Here is a 20054-nt window from a genome sequence, read left to right on the forward strand (position 1 = left end):
CACAACCGCCCCCTCAGGGACGCAGTACCGTTCAGCTCCCATGCAACACAGAGCACGTGCATAGAGCTCTGCCGGTTAAGCTAACATGCAAATTATTTAACACAAACTCGTCGGCCTCTTATGCTCCTATGATCGTGTGAGCTCTACGTGTGTGTGTTTGTGTGTTTGTGTGTGTGCACGTGACACACGAGCACAAGATGCAAACACGCCAGACAGCTGGGGGATATCCAGAGCGATTGTGGGGGTGCTTCAGTGGCAGCGGGGAAGATTCATGTTTGAGTCACAGTGAAACCCTCGGGGCATGCATTGGGACTGCATGTCCCAAGTTCCTCAAAACGTAGAATGAGCGGACTATAGAAGTCGTGTCGTACCGTAGGGACGCCATACGAACCAACTAACTCAAATGAGGAAGAATCAAATCAGGTGATCTTAAATAAGAATAGGTTTAAAGCAACGGCAAGATAACTCTAAGATATCTCTGAAGACAACAGGATACCATCTCGAGCATCAACAGCGCGTCTCTACTCAAGATAATGCATCATCAACGCAATAGTTGATTGTTTTGCCTGATTATATTTTGTTTGATGACGTGAAACAGACTTGTGTTGTGTTGAACGCTGAGGTTTTCTTACACGGCAGAACACTCACCTTTGGTCGTCTCACTCTCTCGCACCAGGAACGTTCCTCTCCTGTTCTCCAAACTCAGCAGAAGCCTCTCCGACTCCCGACGCGTGATCTTACCAAAGTACCACCTGAGAGAGAGAGGGGTAGAGCGGGAGATAGAGAGAGAGAGAGAGAGAGAGGTAGAGACAGAGGTAGAGAGAGAGAGAGAGAGAGAGGGGTAGAGCGGGAGATAGAGAGATTTAGGGATGTGGAAGACAGATGTAGAGAGAGAGAGAGAGATAGAGACAGAGGTAGAGAGACAGAGGTAGAGAGAGAGAGAGAGAGAGAGAGAGAGAGAGAGAGAGAGAGAGAGAGAGAGAGAGAGAGAGAGAGAGAGAGAGAGAGAGAGAGAGAGAGAGAGAGAGAGAGAGAGAGAGAGAGAGAGAGAGAGAGAGAGAGAGAGAGAGAGAGAGAGAGAGAGAGAGAGCACAAGTTGGCAAATGGGTCCAGGGGGGGGTAAAATTAACAATGTAGGTTTGAAAGGAAAGAAGAAAGAAAGAAAGGAGGCAAACAAGTGAGTCATGGAGTCACTGGGGAACTATCTGTCCACGCTGCACTGGAGCAGTACAGTGTGTACAGATGAGGAGAGGAAAGATGCTTACCTGGACTCCATGGTCAGTCTGATATGACTGGTGGAGCAGAAGAAGAAATAAAAGGAAGGAGAAACGAAGATGTTAGAAAAAGGTTAGAAAACCATGAAATGGAAGTTCACAGGCTGCATTACTCTTAAGGAGTGGAGCTCATTAAAAGGAGCCATGGGTACACAGTACAAAGAGGAAAAAAAACATTTGCGCTGAATTTAAACAGAAATTGGCAACGTAAAAAGAATGCATTAGTGCACAGTGCACCACTCGCGTGACGAAAGGGATAGATAAGAGAGACAGAGAGAGAGAGAAAGGGGCGAGATGCATGTTTGAAAAAGGATGGGGATTTACTCTTCTGCCTGGATGGAGTCTGAAGGAGCCACATAGTTGCTGGGGATGTATCCGCTCTCTCCGGTGTTGAGCGAGCGAGCGAGCCACCAGTCCCCTTCTCTGGTGGGTAAAGGAGAGAACACACACACACTTATACAAATCGGACACACCGGAAAGGACCCTTGGTGATGATGGTAGGGAGGGCTATACATTAAAACTACGTGCTACATGTGTCATAAAAACTGCTTCAACAGAACAGCACCAAAAATAACACCGTTTTATTTATTTTTTCTCTCTGACTTCTGAACCATGGTCATAAAGTGATCCAATGCACACACTTTTGAACACTAGCGCACCGTGAGTATCTTAAGGGGGATTATCCAAGCATCGCGCACACCACCGACCCCGCCTACCGATGGCGTCCAGAGGTCAACCTCAGGGTAGGCTTTGGCGAGTTCCGTGCTAGAGTGCCGGACTTAGTAGCTACGGTGTCCACAGGGACCCATGTTAAAACACGCTACCACGTGACGTCATGCATCTCCGGGGGGGGACGGGGAAAGGGACGCGTGGTGATACATGATGTGGAGTAGATCCAGTGTATTGAAGTGCATACTTTCATATTGTGACGAACGGACAGTAGGACAAAAGCTCTGCCCTCAGAGTTTTGGTGAAACTCTTTTTTTTGTTAAAGTGACAAAACACGTTTAATTAGTTGTGTGTTTGCATTAAAGGCTGTGGCAACATGGTATGGTTTATTGACAGCCCTGTATTGTCCAAGGCTTTATGCGAAGGACAGCAGCAACATGGTCTGATTCAGTGGTTGAAATTATGGATCTGGTAGCATCATGGCAATAGCCCGTAATGCTTGAAGCCTTATAGATAGCCTTATTACATTATGCATATATTTTTTAATATTAGATGAAGAGGTGAATACCATGACATTATATTCAGATCATACAGTGAGCATTTAACAAGGCAGCATCTTAAGTACTAAAGATACCTTTGGGGCTTGAAAACACTGGATCCACGCCTCACCGACTGCAAAGGGAGTGTGGGAATGGGAATGAAACGGTGTGTGTGTCGATCTAACCAAAGATATATTAGGGTGAGCAAGCGTGGGGGTCCCCAGGGTGATGTTTTGGGGGACGGGTGATGAAAACACACATGGATAAAACAAATATGAAATGAAGTGGGCCAACACGTGCATTCACATAGAAAATACAAACCAAAACGAATCAAAAAGGATGTTTCACAAACCTGCTGTTTACCTTCCTCCTATTAAAACACAGAGCAGCGTTGAGCGGCGGAGGAGGAAAATAAGAGAGGAGAAGAGAGTGAAGGAGAGAGGAGGGTCAGAGATAAGAGGCGACAGCGTGTCCACACAGCAGCAGGTACAGTACGCTTGTACAGGACACGGGGAACAATAACAGAGGTTAAACACAACACGTCCACCGCTGAAGAAAGCATCCTCACCGGGCTCGAAGCCGCTCAGCACTTACACAGGTCTTCAATTCCTTGGATTGTTTCTAAATCGAAGTCTTTCCTGGTTAACACCCGAATCCAATGCATCAAAATCACCACTAAGGGTTTAATTAATACATTAAGAGGAGGGGGACAGAGAGAGAGAGAAAATGAAGAACGAAAGTGGGACAAGGGTAAGGAAAAAGGCAATGTGTGCTTATCGTACAATACGGTGCATCAATCAGAAAACTAACCGAAGGCAGGGGGGAGGGCACTCTTGAACGTAACCCCTTACAGACCATTAGCATGTGCTGAGTAATGTCAACAGAGTCGGTAGTAGCAGTAGTGTGGTGGTAGAGACCGTGTGCTTGACCCAGTAATGGACCGCCCCTCCCTCCGAGGTCGGGGTCTCTCACTCGGAGCGGGGGGGGGGGGGGGGGGGGGGGGGGGGGGCGGGGGGGGCGGGGGGGGGGGGGGGGGGGGGGGGGGGGGCGACGCACGGCTAATCCAGCCATTGTCCTCGGCCCAGACCTTCTAGGTCACCCCGCTATTAACTGCATCGGCTTGGCCCCCCCCCTGGATCACTGTAGCGAGCACCCCCCAGCCCCCCCCTGCCCCCTCAGCGATCCCATTGGTTGGTATGCAGCCAATCATAAAGGGGTTTGTATAGTGTGTATAGTTCACCCATATTTTAGCCGTGGCAGTGCAGGAGCTGATTGGGGGGGGGGGGGGGGGGGTAGGAAAGGAGAAGGCATACAGGGCGATACGTGTCAGTTAGCACAAATAAAAGGTATTGTTGGGTTGCGGGGGGGTCAGGAAGAGGGCTTGTGACTTGTACGTTGACAACACTATTGGCTACAGTGTTGATGCATCCGGCCTGCCTGTGTTAGTGATTCTATATAAACAGTCACCCTGTCGATGTGTGTGTGCATGAAAGGGGAAAGGGGGGGGGTGGCAGGGGGCTGTTTGCATTAGCTCCAGTCGGTGTACTCGAAGCAGTACTTTCCCTTGGCAGGTTTGATCACATCCATCGTTTGGTGTCGTTTTCTTACATGTTGTTGACAATCTGCAGGCGTTCGCCCTTCCTGAAGGACAGATCGGAGGCCGTCCGGGATTCGTAGTCGTATAACGCCACAAAGGTCGTCACGCCCCCTGTTGGCAGAGATAGATCATCGTAACGTCGTGGAAAAAACTAAATATGTCTTTTGGCGAGGAGCCTAAACTTCTACGTGCCCCCGGAAGACCGGCGGCGGGACTCGAGAGACACGACGTGGATCAAAGTGAACGTAACGCAAACAACTGATAAAACAGTGTTTTGTTATCGCCATTCATTTTATTCTTGTGTTTGGCTGCCTCGGAAACCAAACAAACATCTTCATGTAGGCCAAGGTCAAGGGCCCGTTAAAGTAGTGTGAGGCGGGCGTAAAAGGTCAACGCTACAACTGACCGCAAGGTCATCGGGATCCTACCTGATAGCGTGCATCTGTTGTTCGGGGAGGCGGCGTTGCTGGTGTCCACGCCCCCAAACAGCGCCATCTCCGCCTTATTGGCCGACGGCTGACTGCCACGCATGGAGGTTCCATCCCCCGCCCCCGAGATCCGATTGGGCGTCACGGACTGCTGGTTGGGGTTGAGGTGGTGGCCTCCGACTCCGCCCCCCGCGGTGAGGTTGTCGTCGATGCTCCGCGTGCGCTGGCCCGCGTCCTTCGCCTTGCTCTTGGACCCCCCCATGGCCTAGGCCTGCCAGACACGACACACATGGAGATAGTGAGCCAGCAGACCTGACGACAACAAACAGTCCAGACGTTCCTCCTCGGGAGCATCACTACCCCCGTGATGACCCGTACCTCCTGCCATTCCTTCTTGCTCACGGGCACTGCAGCTTGCTCTACAGCCCCTTCACCGTGTGTAACAATCAAACACGCGAGCCAAACACAAACATGCACGACAAAACGGGATGCGATTTCCGTTGATTAGCATCTTCAATGTGAAGGTTTATCCTCCGGATGGTCCCTTTAGCAAAGTGTATATATATATAAATATATACATATAATTAAAAAAAATTGGGCTGAGGTTTACTAAGTTAGTAGGTCTACTAAGTGAGCAAACAATAATTGTTATTGTGTAAAATAACTCATAAACCTAATACAACAAATGCAATATTTAAATGTCGATTTAGTCAATGAAGTCAAACGAAAAGTCCCGGAAAGCGCCACATGTGCAGTGCGGCGTGCGGCTGGGATGGGGCATGCGGTACGGGCCGGGGGGTGTCATGGAAGCAGAGCACCAGTGCCATCCGGGAGATCAGTCATGCATTCCCAGGACACATTCCCGGGGATGGGCTGATGCCAGATGCAGTAACCAGAGATTTGGTGAAGACCCACAAGGGCCGCCGCAGCGTCATGAAGGCCCACAAAAACCAACTCCCCAGGGATGCCCCCCGGCAGCTGTCAGTCGGCTGCCCTGAACGCCTCCTCCGCCGGAGCCGACGCGAGGCATACATGCCGAACACACCCTGGCTGCATGCATTCATATGACTGTAAAACGCACCCTTCAGACACCAAAGAGACAAGAGAGCCTGCATGGGGGTGTGCGTGTGCAACACACACACACACACACACACACACACACACACACACACACACACACACACACACACACACACACACACACACACACACACACACACACACACACACACACACACACACACACACACACACACACACACACACACACACCAGGGGTAGGGCGTGAGCTCATAGAAGCATCAAAATAAAACATAACATTTTGACTTTGCACCCCAGTAGGCGATCAAATGAGCACGATGTAGAAAATGTGTAAGTGAATTGAAAAGCTTATGATGGGGGTGTGTGGGGGGGGGGGGGGTGACTGCTGGAGAAGTAGGCGTTGAGCGTGGAGGGCCTGTACCTGGCTCTCGCTTCATCCTGGCTAAAACGACGCACTGCATGCAGCCTCTCTTACCACCTCATCCATCTCCCGCTCTCATTTCGCTGTAAATTCTCAAGCCTCGCTGCTTACTCAGGCATGCGTTAAGTATCTCTGGCCTGTGTAATGACAGCTTAGGAGGAGGGAAATCATTACGCTAAGCCAAGGATAATTTAGGGGCTCAAGCCCTCACTATCATGGTCCGGTATAGCCACAAGGGGGCTGGCTACAGAATACAGATTCACACACTGCATTTCTGTTTGTAGCGCGAGAGAAAATGAATAACAAGGCGAAATAAGAATAAATACTATTGGAGAGCTTTATGAATGAATAATAGAGGAGTGGAGATTGGGTGTTTGTTTAAATGTGTGCGTTCTCCTCAGACACGCATCAAAGTGCACTCACACTCATATGTTGCAATACTGGCAGGCAATCTTTGTAAGGCTAATCCACCAGATAGCTGGATGGTTAATTAGGAAGGGTATTGTTAGATGACGGTTTACATTGTTAGTTAGCTGAAAAAGAATCACTTCATATTCTGAACCAATTCATACTTTTTTTTTTCTTTTTTTTGGACGAATGGAGACATTGTCTGTTGTCACTTTACTCTTCATGCCGATCAGGGGGACAAAAAGAGCTGGTCTGAGCGCAAACAAAAACACGAGGCAGCTATAAGGAGTGATGAAGGCGTTGGGGTCGCTTCCGACTGCTTCCTACTTTAAACAAAGGCCTCCATTGTCGACGGAAAGCACGCGACAAACACAAGACTCAGTGGGAAGAGAGAACGTGGTAGCGTTAGTTAGCCTGGCCCAGACACTACGGTCCTCAGAAGGCAGTCCTTACACACAAGCAAGCGCAGAGACGAACCGTCATCCACTCGCACACCAAACTCTGGACGCCCAGTTTGGTGCGCCAGTGTTAATGTGCGCCGGGGTGTCGTTTCCGATTGAGCAACGGGCCGGATGGAGACGGAGGCTGATCTGGGTCCAGTTGAGCCTGCGGCGGAGCACCCCATAGGCCCGCGTTCTCTGTGGGAAGAAGCCCGCAGGAGTACCCCCCCCCTCTGGCACGAGGCAGGGGGCCGAGAGGGGTAGAGGGGGATGGCAGTGTGTGTGGGGAGGGGAGGGGGGCTGGGGGATGTGTTTAATTATGCACCAGATCTGGCAAGCCATTCCAAATCCCTTCCCAGGTCTCACGGGCATTGAACGGGAAGTCTTTCTTCCCAGATCCTCTGCTGCATGCTTGTGTTATTATGTATACGCTTGTGTTAATACTCGGTAACAGCCCAATGCATGGCTGTTGCTGAGTATTTTGGATGGAATTAATACAATCTAGGCTACAGTAACACAACCGGTATTCTGCTTGTGGCAGCCAACCAGTGAACCCACTGACCCAGAAAACGGTCTCCGATGACGTTCTGCCTCGAACACTGCCCCCCTCCACTCCCTCCGTTTTAATGGCAGCCTTTTTGGAACAAGTCAAATCCATCGGGTTTGATTACGATATCCTCAATACTCTGTACAGTACACTGCAGGGACCAGAGAAGTCCTCAGAAGAAGAGACAGTTAAACTCTCCCAGGAGGAGGAGCGGCAGGTCAGGGCCTGCACGATGGGAAGGATGATAACTACATCGTCTTTGTCTGAGAGCTCTGTTGGGACTTGTCCCGGCCGATCTGCCCTGCTCAACGGCACAACAGCTCTAAGGGCCTCGGGACGGGACGGGACGGGACGGGACGGGGGGGAGGAGGGAGGGTGCAACCTCTCGCTAGTGAACCTCTGCAGTGGCTTCCATCTCTGTTAGTTTGTTTTGGTAACGCGTGGCTTTGTTGCTTGTTTGTTATTTTGAATGACACTGGACTCAACGACGGGGTGTTTGTTTCCTTTACTGCATCAGGTTGTTTTTCATAGAATAGAAAGTACAAGCTGGTCGGCGATGGCTTGTTGACTGGCTGACCGGTCGTACTTTATTATATGCAACAGTACATTATCAAATCCGACATGCGGTTCAAAGCAAGTGATGGCGTGACTAAGTCAACACACACAGACAGACAGGCACGCACGCACAATCTGGCTGACAGTGACCAGGGAACATCAGGGGCCAGACCTCCACTGTTTTGTTGTTTTTTAACCCATTTGCATAAGCACACATAAATTGTACCGTGTGTGCGTCAGCACTCTAGAATGTAAATTAACTTTTCACATTATGCATGATCTCGTGCCGGTTTCACAGAGTTTACTGGGAATGTTAAAAAATATAGAATAATAATCACCCATCCAGATGGAGTGAACAACAGGCAGGCACAGACGGACAAACAGGTAATTCCCTGTCATGTGCGCTGCGTTTCCACACCGTTGCGACTTTAAGCAGTGCTCTAATCCCCCACAGGTTCAGCGGCGGAGACAGCTGTACGTAAGGTGAGGTAGCCCACGTTTTTTCCATTGCTAAACCTGTTTTGGCGTGGCCAGGTATGCCTCACAGACTGATAGCTGCAGTCTCTGAACCTGAGGAGCGGCCTACAAAACCAGGTGTACGCTAGCTGGACTAGGCTACATTTTACACTGTGTGAGTGACACGGATAGGGGCTGACGCCTTTTTTTTTTTCTTATCTGCAAACAATAGCATTTTTTTGGTTAATACCTGAGGACAATGTAAATGCACCAGTGTTATGATCTAGCACTGGGTAGGAGGCGGTATGGCGCAGGGCAAAGTGTGTGCATGTGTGTGTGTTTACAGTGAACACATGAATAAGTACGCCTGCCTGCACGCGAAGCGCCCCCTGCATTTCTGATCGCATGTGAAACGTGCCTACCGCGGCGACAGATACGTTCCTCCATCTTTAATGCTTTCTGTGTAATTACGAGTGCGTGGGTTAGGGGGGGCTTGGCTCCTGCCGCAGCCAATCGCAGCGTAAATCCAGCCCCTGCATGTTCTGCCCAGATTATCAACATCAGTCCCCTAATCTGGTGCACCGGGTACAAGGCTGGCGTTCCATGTGGGGAGGCTGTGAGACGACTTGAGTTAGCGGGAACACATCCGCGCTGGATGGACCGGTTGCGCCGCAGCCTCCCGTCTGCTCCGGTTGAGTGATTCCCGACGCGCAGCCAGCAGCGGCCCATCCTCCGGGGCCTGGATCCAGCAGCGGCATCACAGCAATCAGCAATGCGCACATTAGCTCCGCAGCCACTCACATCAGCACCGCACACACGCGCAAATCAACAGAGTGCCCCTCGCACAGACCTCAGCACAGCTGCTCGAAAGAAATACAAGCATAGGGGACATGCGTCTACTGTTGGTCATCACCCACTAAATTTCCCATACAACCCGCCGCCACAAAACCAACCGGGGCTCTCCCCGAGCGTGATGTCGCGGTTGGTTTGGAGTGTGGCACACACAAACGCATGCACGCCTTAAACGCACACGTACACACAAGACTTCCAATTTTTTGGTTCTCCTCTTTCTGAAATGGGAAGCAGGACCTGGCTGAGGGATACCGTTCACATGGTTGGCCACTCTGACCAGAGTGATTTGCGTCAGAGCTTCCACGCTTCCTCTTCCAGTTAACCTGCGTGACAATCATTAACCAAGGACAGAGGGTTCATCTCTTGCGTAGCAGAGGGATATAATACTCGCACTGTGTTTGGGGCTAGATGTGAGGATGAGTAGATCAACTACTCAGGCTGTTCGCAGGGAGACGAGGGGGGGGTCACCTGCACCAATGCGTTGTGTATCCAACAGTCAGGAAGATCCTCCATGTTTGGAGGAGGGGAGGTATAAACAAACTCCCTCGGTGGTAGGCCATTGCAAAGTTCAGGAGTGTGTGTGTGTGTGTGTGTGTGTGTGTGTGTGTGTGTGTGTGTGTGTGTGTGTGTGTGTGTGTGTGTGTGTGTGTGTGTGTGTGTGTGTGTGTGTGTGTGTGTGTGTGTGTGTGTGTGTGATTGGGAGGTGCTGAAGTCAATATTTACCACTACATACACACAGGACCACCGTTACCATGGAGGCGATTCCCAGCATTCCGCTCGCTGTATGCTATCTCTACACAGACACAAATGCTGGGTTTTCTATCCAACACACTTTGAGTGAATGTTATTTGTGATGAGGAAAATAAGAAGGGTTAAGTCTGTTGGTCATGTTTGGGGAGTCTGTCACTTCTCTAAAACATCAGCCACACACGGAGAGAAAAGGGAGAAAGACAACGAGAGAGGAAGAGAACAGCAGGCGAGAGAGAAAGTACCTGGGGAAATTCTTTCCATCCAGACAGTTTTTGTGGGTTGTGCCACGTGAGGGTCTAGTACAGGAAAACTGTTTACTGCTTCCCCCAGCCCAGGAGCTCACAGTGTTCTGGTTCTCATAATAGGATCAAAGCTGTGAGCCCTTATCCTGCTCAATGTGGGGTGTGTGCCTTAAAAGCAATCTAGGCAAAAAATTGATTGCTAGAAACCTAGAAACCAATTCTGACTACAAGGACAGCAGCACAGAGTTGGACACATCTCAGAAGCAAGCTGTAAGTCTCTAACAACCTGAGATTCAATCATATGTTCAAGTGGGACTCAACCTCATGTTCACATTGGTCTCAACCTCATGTTCACATTGGACTCAACCTCATGTTAAAGTGGGACTCAACCTCATGTTCACATGGGATTTCTTTACCCCTTTTTCTCCAATTTGCAAAACAAACCCTGGCATCCACCGCGTGTTCCCTCGTCTAAACTCTAATCTAAAATCTTCTAATCTAAAAGTGACACACATCAAATTATTTGAAGCAAGATCATATCTGGGCCATTTCTGAAGAGATGATACATGCCAGCGTTTCCTTAGCAACAAAGGGGAAGGGGTAAATAACTGTATGCCTGTCTAGTGATTACCGAGCAGGACATCGCCAGACCAATCGCAAATGCTTATTAGTCTGGAACCTCTCAGTTAATTTTTCAATTCCCAAAGGGTGTTATCAACGGCCACAGACCAAAATGCCTCTGGACGTGATTGGATGGACCGACTACAAATCAAAAAGGTACAAATAAATCAGGGGCAGCAATTGCCGTTGTTTATGAAGATGCCTCAGCGGTACTCTGTACAGTCATGGTCTCAAAACCCGCCCCACAGTAAATGAACGGTGGTGATGGCCCCACCCGGACCAGGTCTGCTGGAAATGTGTCTGAGCTGGAGGGCGGCCAGGAGAAGATGTCAGAGCAAATGAAACATGAGCTGGCTGAGACGTCTGGTTCCCAGGCTACCGATTAGGAGGGCCCCATCCATAATCCTCCTCTTTCGGCCCTCATCTTCTCCCCATGATTAAATTAACAACAACAATAAAAGCTTTTATCTTTTCCAGACCTTTTTTTTTATGTTTGTAAAAGTCCCTTGGCGACTACAGGGAAAAATGTGTTGGGCTATGAGCTTAATTTTAACGTCAGGGTTTTCAATGGGTTGGGTCCATTCTAAGGGCCCGGGTCTGGCTGAGGCAGCCTGGTCCGGTGAGGGGGGGCCTTGACAGTGAGAGTGGTCAGAGCGGCGCTGCAGCGGTGTCTGTGTAGGGTGAGATGATAAGGGTGGTGCCGTGGTAGTCACAGCGGTTCTAGATGTGTTCTGACAGAGATTCTAGTGCTCTGAGGCTGCAGGAGATTTGCTGCGAAGGAGCTTGAAGAGTGCACCCTTATAATTGGAAGCGTTAAATATAACTATTTTTTTTTTCATGGATTTATAAGCCTTAGGTTGTAGCTATAGTAGACTACAGGGACCCCTGATGTATTTGTACTGATTTAATTCAAAATCTCTATTTGGAAGGGTGCAGCTTTGAAACTGTTATTTTTCTGTCTTTATGCACTGCAATATACTGCCCTTTAGACAAGAGGGAAGAGAGTCATAGAAGTCTTATTGTTTATTGTTTTTAGCTTTTGTTCAACTTTTAATTTTGAATCAACCTCATTGTCGTCAGTTTCTTCTGCCTCTCCCTCCAGCCCGTCACATGGTCTCAGACGCCAGACACTTTCCACAGCAGGCGTCAGCGTGATTAACACAATACCCCCAAAAAACTGCATCATTATCAAAAACAGAGCTGAGGAAATTCTATTCACAATTGAAATACAGAATAAGAAGGAGCTTGAGAGAGAGAGAGAGAGAGGTTTAACGACCCCCCCCCCCCGTCCTCCCACACACTTACACTGGCTGCTGATCTCTGATGAGGAGGAGGAGGAGGGAGGAAGAGGGGTAATGTTTAACAAAAAAAGGACTTAAATTCTTCCCCTGATGTCCGGGGACAAGAAAGCCATTAGTGACATGAGGATGGGAAAGAAAGAAAACACCATCCCATTTTATCCGTTTCCCTCAATATGATTAAAGCCGCAGGCGTCCCCGAAGAGATCCAGCCTTACTTACTTACGTACTTATCCTGCCTCATGCGATAGGGGGAATTTGTTTCACAGAGGAGGGGGGGAACTCAATCAAAGAACAACGACAAGAACCGCTAGACATGCTCTGAACGTGTTAGACAAGGGGACAGTGGCTGGGACCAGATCGCTGGCCTATACACGCACCATAACACATGTTATCTTTTGTGTTTTCCTGGTCCGTTTGTCATCTAAAACCTGGACCAAGCCCTAGTAGGCCCAGTATTGACTCACGCACTCCGATTGGAGGGACTCTTCCCGGGTCGTCGGGTCTGATGTCAGAGAGAAAGCCGATAACAGGATGACATACACTCTCCCCGGAGACAGCTGAGGGCCGCGTGCTTCTGTGGTGTCTCGTCTTGGCCATTTCCCTTTATTTATTTTTCCATATTCCATAATCTAGTCTGCCTCTATTAAGAAGCGTCTGAGAGAGCTTTGACGCTCCATTCTGCTGAGCAATGTTCAAAAAAGAGACTAGACTACAACACAGAACTTTGACATGACACATGTATTACACAGCCATGCGTTCCAGGTGGGAATAAAATGGTGATTTTTCAAGTCTACGTTTATGACTAAAATTACATAGTGTGTGTGTGTATGTGTATGTGTGTGTGTGCGTGTGTGTCACGGTGCAGGAATGCAAGAGTGGAAGAGAGAGGGCGAGTTCCAACTCCTGTCCCTCTCTCGAGGTATGCAGCACAGGTAGAGACACTCTGTCCTCAATATGGGGAGAAACACACGCAAACCCGGAACATTCCATGGTTGTCATGGGCATGGCAAGGGCATGTAGAATTGGGGAGGGTTTATAACATATCTCAGAGATTAGTAGGACAACCTGCTCTCGGTTCATTTGAATATAAGTGAGGGAAAACATGCCACATGGCAGTAATAAATACCTTAATGGACATTTGGCGGTGCACTTATGCTTGCCTGGACATAAAAAGTAAGTTTCAGTTGGGCTGCTTTATCGTAAAAGTCAAGGCAAATTCTGGAGGCTGTTTATCCCAGTTACAGTCTCCGAGTGGTGCCCAGGCCGACTCTGACAGCCGAGAGCTGGGGCTGCAAAGCAATGAAAAGCCCTGTAATCTACAATACTGCACATGTGAAATACTGTTAAAGTGGCGCGCGTGGAAGAAAGGACAAAACAAAAGGCAAACAAGATTTTCAATAGAGCACTGTTTCGGTGCTCCCGTCGCTGTGGTCACCAAGAACACTGCTCACAGTGAACTCCACTCTCCTCTGACAGCTACAATAGAGTTGAACTTCTCCATCAGTGACAAATAGTGCGGTATGTCCCCAACAACCCCTAATAACGATAAGGGCATAAGCCAGCAGCGAAACGGCACGGTTTCAGCATCAAACATTAAAAACATTTCCCTGTGGCAACAAGGTAACCATAAACAGTAGTGGTATTTCCATAACTGATTGGAGGTAAAGCATCCCCCCCTCATCCCCTCGAACTCACCCCCACCCCCACCATCACCACCTCACCACCACCTCGGTCTCAAACACAAAGGGGAGGATTTGCTCCTCCACCCCCCCATCCCCTTCGAATCAACACACCCCTGATTTCAATATTCAAAACGCAGCCATCAGGACGCTGTCTTTCAGACAACAACAGCAGTGAGGAGACTTCCCTAAGAAACCACAAGGATCTCATCAAAGGAGCTCTCCTAACTTCACCTCACCTCACTTCAGCCCCCCGGCCCAAGCCTTACCATGTCCCACCACCTTCCCCAAAACAGGGGGGAGGTGGGTGGGGAAACAGGAGGTGGCAGACAGGTGGGGAACAGGGAGGTCAGAGCCGGGGAGGAATTGTTGACATGCTGAACCCAGTGGTGCTCGCCAAGTATGTCCCAGACCGTAGGTACGGCGCCAACCAATCTCACACTCTCACACACACACACACACACACACACACACACACACACACACACACACACACACACACACACACACACACACACACACACACACACACACACACACACACACACACACACACACACACACACACACGTCGTCTTTTCTATAGCTACATAACTTCCATATCAAAATTCCTCAGCGCCTTAAGAATGTTTATCCTACTTGGAAAAAAATGGGTCTCTGCAAAGTTAAAAATAGATTTCGGAAAAGAGGAGCTCACGACACCGAATAACAATGCCTGGGATGTACAATCCGAAAGGCTTTTACACTCAATGTTTTACAACATCACAGTCAAAATGGCCCGGAGAAAGGATGTGAGACTGCATGGTTCCTCCTGCAGGCACCTTGCTCACCATCAAAGCCACATGTAGGAAATGTCCCATAAATATTGTTTCAGTCACATGTCCCCCCCCGCACGACAAGAGCAGGACAGCCGGGGGGCAGCCTGCTGCTGGGCTCTCTGAGAACACAGGACCCATGCCAGGACACTCTCGTGTTCTCCCCCTTCGCCACGGAGCAGAGCAAAGGAAGGAAGGAAGGACTTGAGATGGAAGGAGTGGGTTTAGATTGAGCAGGAGTCCATGCCAGTCATGTTCTCCTCTTCCCCTCCGCCCAGTCAGCCTCCTCATCATCCTCATCATCAAGATCATCTTCAGCCTCTTCACCATCCTCTTCATCATCATCCCGGGTCCGTGCCGGGCTTCCACAGCTGCGTCCACACACAAAGACACACAAAGACACACTGACAGGGCTTCTTTGGCTTTTTCTCTGAAAGCCAAAGAAGAAGCCTTTCCTGTCAACAGCCAATCCCAGCTCCCTTGTCCCTGTGTGTTGTGTAGTGGTTCTGTGTGTGCATCTCCCCTTGTGTTGTGTAGTGGTTCTGTGCGTACATGTACCCATGTGTCGTGTAATGGTTCTGTGCGTCCATGTCCCCTTGTGTTGTGTAGTGGTTCTGTACGCACATTTACCCATGTGTTGTGTAGTGGTTCTGTGCGTTAATGTCCCTGTGTGTTGTGTAATGGATCTGTGTGTGCATGTCCCCTTGTGTTGTGTAGTGGATCTGTGCGTCCATGTCCCCTTGTGTTGTGTAGTGGATCTGTGCATCCATGTCCCCTTGTGTTGTGTAGTGGATCTGTGCGTCCATGTCCCCATGTGTTGTGTAGTGGTTCTGTACGTCCATGTCCCCATGTGTTGTGTAGTGGTTCTGTACGTCCATGTCCCCATGTGTTGTGTAGTGGTTCTGTACGTCCATGTCCCCTTGTGTTGTGTAGTGGTTCTGTACGTCCATGGCCCCTTGTGTTGTGTAGTGGTTCTGTACGTCCATGGCCCCTTGTGTTGTGTAGTGGTTCTGTACGTCCATGGCCCCTTGTGTTGTGTAGTGGTTCTGTACGTCCATGGCCCCTTGTGTTGTGTAGTGGTTCTGTACGTCCATGTCGTCCCAACGTGTTTTGTAGCAGTTCTGTGCGTGAGGGTGAGGATGGCGGGTGCGGGTAAGGGTGGCGGGGGGGGGGGGGGGGGGGAGGTATCTCTACACAATGCCAACAGTGGAGGGATTCAGGGGAAGATGCGGTCCTCTTGCCCCGTTCCCACAGCGCACTGACAGGAAGTGGACTTGGGGGGGATGCAGGGAAGATGACAAGCCCTCCTCTGTTCCTCTTTATCAAAACCACTCAGACGCTCCATTCAAAAGGGCCAAAGCAGCCTCTCTCTCATGGAGAACTGAAAGGGTGGATTGAAGAAAGTCGCAGTTGCCCGGGTTCATTATTATTCAACTGCTAAGCCTTTAATAGGAGAAACAGACAGCTTTGGGGCTTTCTCTGAACGCAATGCCACAATCGCTGATTGATGGGAAAATTGACCAGAGATGTTACAATATGTTTTACACCTCAAAACTCAGGGTATCACTTGCCCGCCCAACAGAAATGACAAGAAGAATGTATGACGTCTAAACCATACCACCCCCTGCGGCGATGGAGAAAGAGGGTAAAGGATAGGAAGGAGCGAGTGAGACATGGTGGGGATTGGCCTTTGGGTGGGAAAGAGGGAGAGGGGGGGAAGGGGGGGGTATAACAGGTGGTAGTGGCATTCCGTTACTCAAAAGCAAATGCTCTTGTTAAGGAATGGCCACCATTCTGCACCCAAAACTGGGCCAGTGCGACAGAGGTTTGGTGTCTGCCACATGAAATATTCAATGGCTGCATCAGCAGGAGGTCGTAGCAAATCCTATAATCGTATAACCCCCCCCCCCCCCACCCCACCCCATCCCACACCCACCCACAATGCACTCTGATCATAAAATATCTCTCTTGACTCTCTCTCTCACTCTCTCTCTGTCTGTCTGAAGTAAATTATACATCTCGCTGCCAAATTGAGGAGTGCCTGATGCCTGGCTTAAAAACAAGTGTTTTGTTTGTTAAGCACTCTGTAGCCATGAGGGAGCATTACGTTGATTCCTCAAAGCGAGTGGACCCGGCTCCATTAGTCAGTTCTGGAGATGCTGACGGCTCATTTACAGTACCCCTCCCACCGTACAGCTGGTCTGCGGCCCCTCTATGCGTTAACCATCTTGGACCCCTGGTCATCAGCTGTGGTATCACTTGCAGTTTCACCTCGCGAGCGTTGGGGAAGAACAAGTTAAACGGGGACACTGTGTGCAAATGATATCAGAGAACTGCTCGCTCCTCCTCTCATGGACGGCGTTCACTCCACCATTCATTCTGCTCTGAGCGGGCGAACGAGCGAAGAAAACAAAACGGACCTACACAACAAGACATTAGATAAACTAAAGACTAAAGACTGAATACTATCAGGATAGTATCTCTCGGACGCCTGATAATAAATAGCCTGGTCTGAATGCGAGCCCTGAATGGGCCCCTTCTCTCTCCGGTGGAAAGCACAAAGACCATGTTGAAAAAGGAAACAAACTTGCCTTTAAAAACAAAAAGAGGGCCGGATAGGCGACGGGCCCCAGGAAACAAGCGGCTCATTGACGCCAAGAGCCCACGTATCACCCTGAGAAACAGTCAGACAGGCAGTCAGACAGACAGACCTCGCAGGCAGGCAGGCAGAACCCTCCAGCGTAAGTGAGAACAAAAGCGCTCCCGTCCATTGGGCCATGTTGCCAATCAACAGGAATGTCAGCACGGACCCCAGGAGCCACTTCCAGGGCCCCCCTGCACCACCCTGCACCAGCCACGGCAAGCCCCCCCCTCCCCCCCCACACACTAGTCCATGAAGCCTGACGTCTGGACATTAGACAGCATCACAATGGAACCACCTAGTACCACTTTGACACAACACGTTCTCCCTGGCTGATTGGCTCTCCGGTGGAGACTACAGCTGGTGAGCCATTGGGGCACACTCTCCAGTTAAACCCGCCATGACATGTCTACTGTATAGTTGACAGGGTGGGACACGGTCTGACGCCAAACATTGGCCGTCTTTGTTAGGAATAATCTAAGAATAGGGGTGCTTTGAACAGGAGGATAATTCTTGTTAACATTTTTTAGATCGAAGTCATGCCTGACCTGGACTGCTTAAAACTGGCACATACTTGCTTGGCCCAATATGGACATTTATTTTAGCAAATAAAATACAGTTGTACTCCACTAGTGCCAAACATCATAATTCTCCCAGGAGCATGACCAAAACACAAAACAAGGCCATACTATCAGCTGTAGAGGATTATTTACACACTGGAATGCTGCAGTGATTCGAAATCGCATTAAGGAATTTATGAAAGGACATTTAGAAACAACTTCAAATCTATTCTTATTTGACATTTCTGAGCTTGAACGGCTTCAACAGATTGAGTGTGTGCTTGTGCGTGTGCGTGTGCGTGTGCGTGTGTGTGTGTGTGTGGTATTCACCGAACTTTTCGACAACAAGGAAGTTACAAGAAGTAAGATACAATCGAGAATCGAAAATGATTTCAAGTCTATCTATGCTGTAAGACGTCATTGTCTGTTACTTCGCGGTTAGGACACATTTTGCTTGGTAGTCAAGTTGGAGACTTCAGTGGGAAACTAATCCTGTGCATATGACACAGCCCATGTTTTGGGGAAAGGCAGGGCATTTTCCATAAGACAAGCTCAATGGTCATAAAATACGCCTACATGACTACAGGTGTAGACATTGTCCGACGAGAGAATTAGAGGCTACAAAACCAGATCGCTTCAAACATGCAGAGAGTTGACACAAGTATCGCGCAGGCCTATACGTTATCTGTTCCCAGACAGCAGCGTCTCGGCAATTCAGAGCGGAGCTTGCCCCAAACACGAACATGGTGCGCAGCCAAAATCGAGTGCTGTTATGATGGGGGGAAAAAAGCTTCGCTACAATACAACTATACACCCTTAAGTTAAATTATGTGGTGTACCAACACTATTCAAATAATTATTATGAAATACATATAGTGCATTTTAATTAGCCTCGAGCTCCTGAACATATAGAATATCAGAATTTAAAAGGTGTTCCTAAGAAAATAACTCGTCACTTACCGAAGGTTATCGGGAGACGCTACGGAATTGTTTTTCCAATGGCCAGCCGCCGGAAGACTTGACGTCAAACCATGAGGGGAACTGTTCGAGGAGAGCAAAATCAAAACGTTGCTTTCAGACTGCGAATGATTGTCGATGCTTACACAGCAGCAGCGAGTCGATGCCAGAGCGGTGGTGGTGGCGAGATATCCCATTCAGGGCTAGGGGCGGGCTAGTGAGGTGAGGGATCCCGTTCAGGGCTAGGGGCGGGCTAGTGAGGTGAGGGATCCCATTCAGGGCTAGGGGAGGGCTAGTGAGGTGAGGGATCCCGTTCAGGGCTAGGGGCGGGCTAGTGAGGTGAGGGATCCCATTCAGGGCTAGGGGCGGGCTAGTGAGGTGAGGGATCCCATCCAGGTCTTGAGGGACGGGCAGTGGCTGGTGAGGAGAGAAATCCCATTCAAGACTTGGGCTAGGCTAGTAAGGTGAAGGATCACATTCAGGACTGGGGTCGGGCTATTGAGGCAAGGTGTCCCATCCAAGGCGATAGGGTCTGGCTGGTGAGGCGAGGGATCCCATTCTGAACTAGGGGCTTCTTGACGTCATGACGGTGAAGGCTTTCAATGCGCAACAGCTGTAAGAACTGCCCCAAACACTGATCTCAAGTGTTTAAACACAGCGTTAGGCTACTTCATAACTGGTCAAAAATCTCTCCGATAACGACAATATATAGGCCTACTCTTGGTTCCATTCAAACAGACCGGTAGGCATACAAAAGTTGGTCCAATTGCGATCCAGGATCCAAACACTGGTGGTGAATAAAGTGGGTGGGGGCACGTGATGAGGAAGCGGGAGGGCTAATGTTCTCTGATAGGTTGACATTTATTTGCTCCAGATTTATCTATAAAACGTCCAATACTCTGGGAACAATTAGCAGACTCCATGTCAATTTAATATGAAATTAATTTGCAATTGCTGAATACATGTCCAATTATTAGAAATGAATTAGAACCTACTTGACCATACTTAAATGCTAATCCTACAATTGTTAGATAATTTCTAAATTAAATGTAGAAAAGTATATGCATAAAGAAAATATTTGATAATTAAACACTTGACACCTATAACGTCACATTTGACTGAATGATACACTTGGGCTACTAGTTTAATATATTAGAATATATTTTTAATTATCCAGGATAAATGTAACATGTTTTTTGTTATTATGCTTTTTCATTTGGGTCTCAATGGCAATTCTCTTTTATTGAACACATTGCTGCCC

General features: G+C 49.0%; 1 protein-coding gene across 4 annotated transcripts in view; it reads right to left on the reverse strand.

The window, feature by feature from the left end:
• Positions 1-19499, reverse strand: part of src (v-src avian sarcoma (Schmidt-Ruppin A-2) viral oncogene homolog) — a 28255-nt gene extending 8756 nt beyond the window's left edge. Inside the window, exons 1-7 of one of the 4 annotated variants that reach the window (XM_060047106.1) lie at positions 18797-19499; positions 4508-4778; positions 4091-4190; positions 2835-2852; positions 1599-1697; positions 1266-1292; positions 649-752 (exon numbers count right to left, since the gene is read on the reverse strand). In XM_060047106.1, coding sequence (XP_059903089.1) covers positions 649-752; positions 1266-1292; positions 1599-1697; positions 2835-2852; positions 4091-4190; positions 4508-4769 — 610 coding nt within the window. In that variant the 5' untranslated portion in view covers positions 4770-4778; positions 18797-19499. The remainder of the gene's footprint in view (positions 1-648; positions 753-1265; positions 1293-1598; positions 1698-2834; positions 2853-4090; positions 4191-4507; positions 4779-18796) is intronic. The other 3 variants (XM_060047114.1, XM_060047123.1, XM_060047133.1) reach the window with 3 other exon arrangements.
• Between the last annotated feature and the right edge of the window lie 555 nt (positions 19500-20054).

Source organism: Gadus macrocephalus, chromosome 1 (assembly GCF_031168955.1).
Source record: "Gadus macrocephalus chromosome 1, ASM3116895v1".
Taxonomy (NCBI): Eukaryota; Metazoa; Chordata; class Actinopteri; order Gadiformes; family Gadidae; genus Gadus; species Gadus macrocephalus.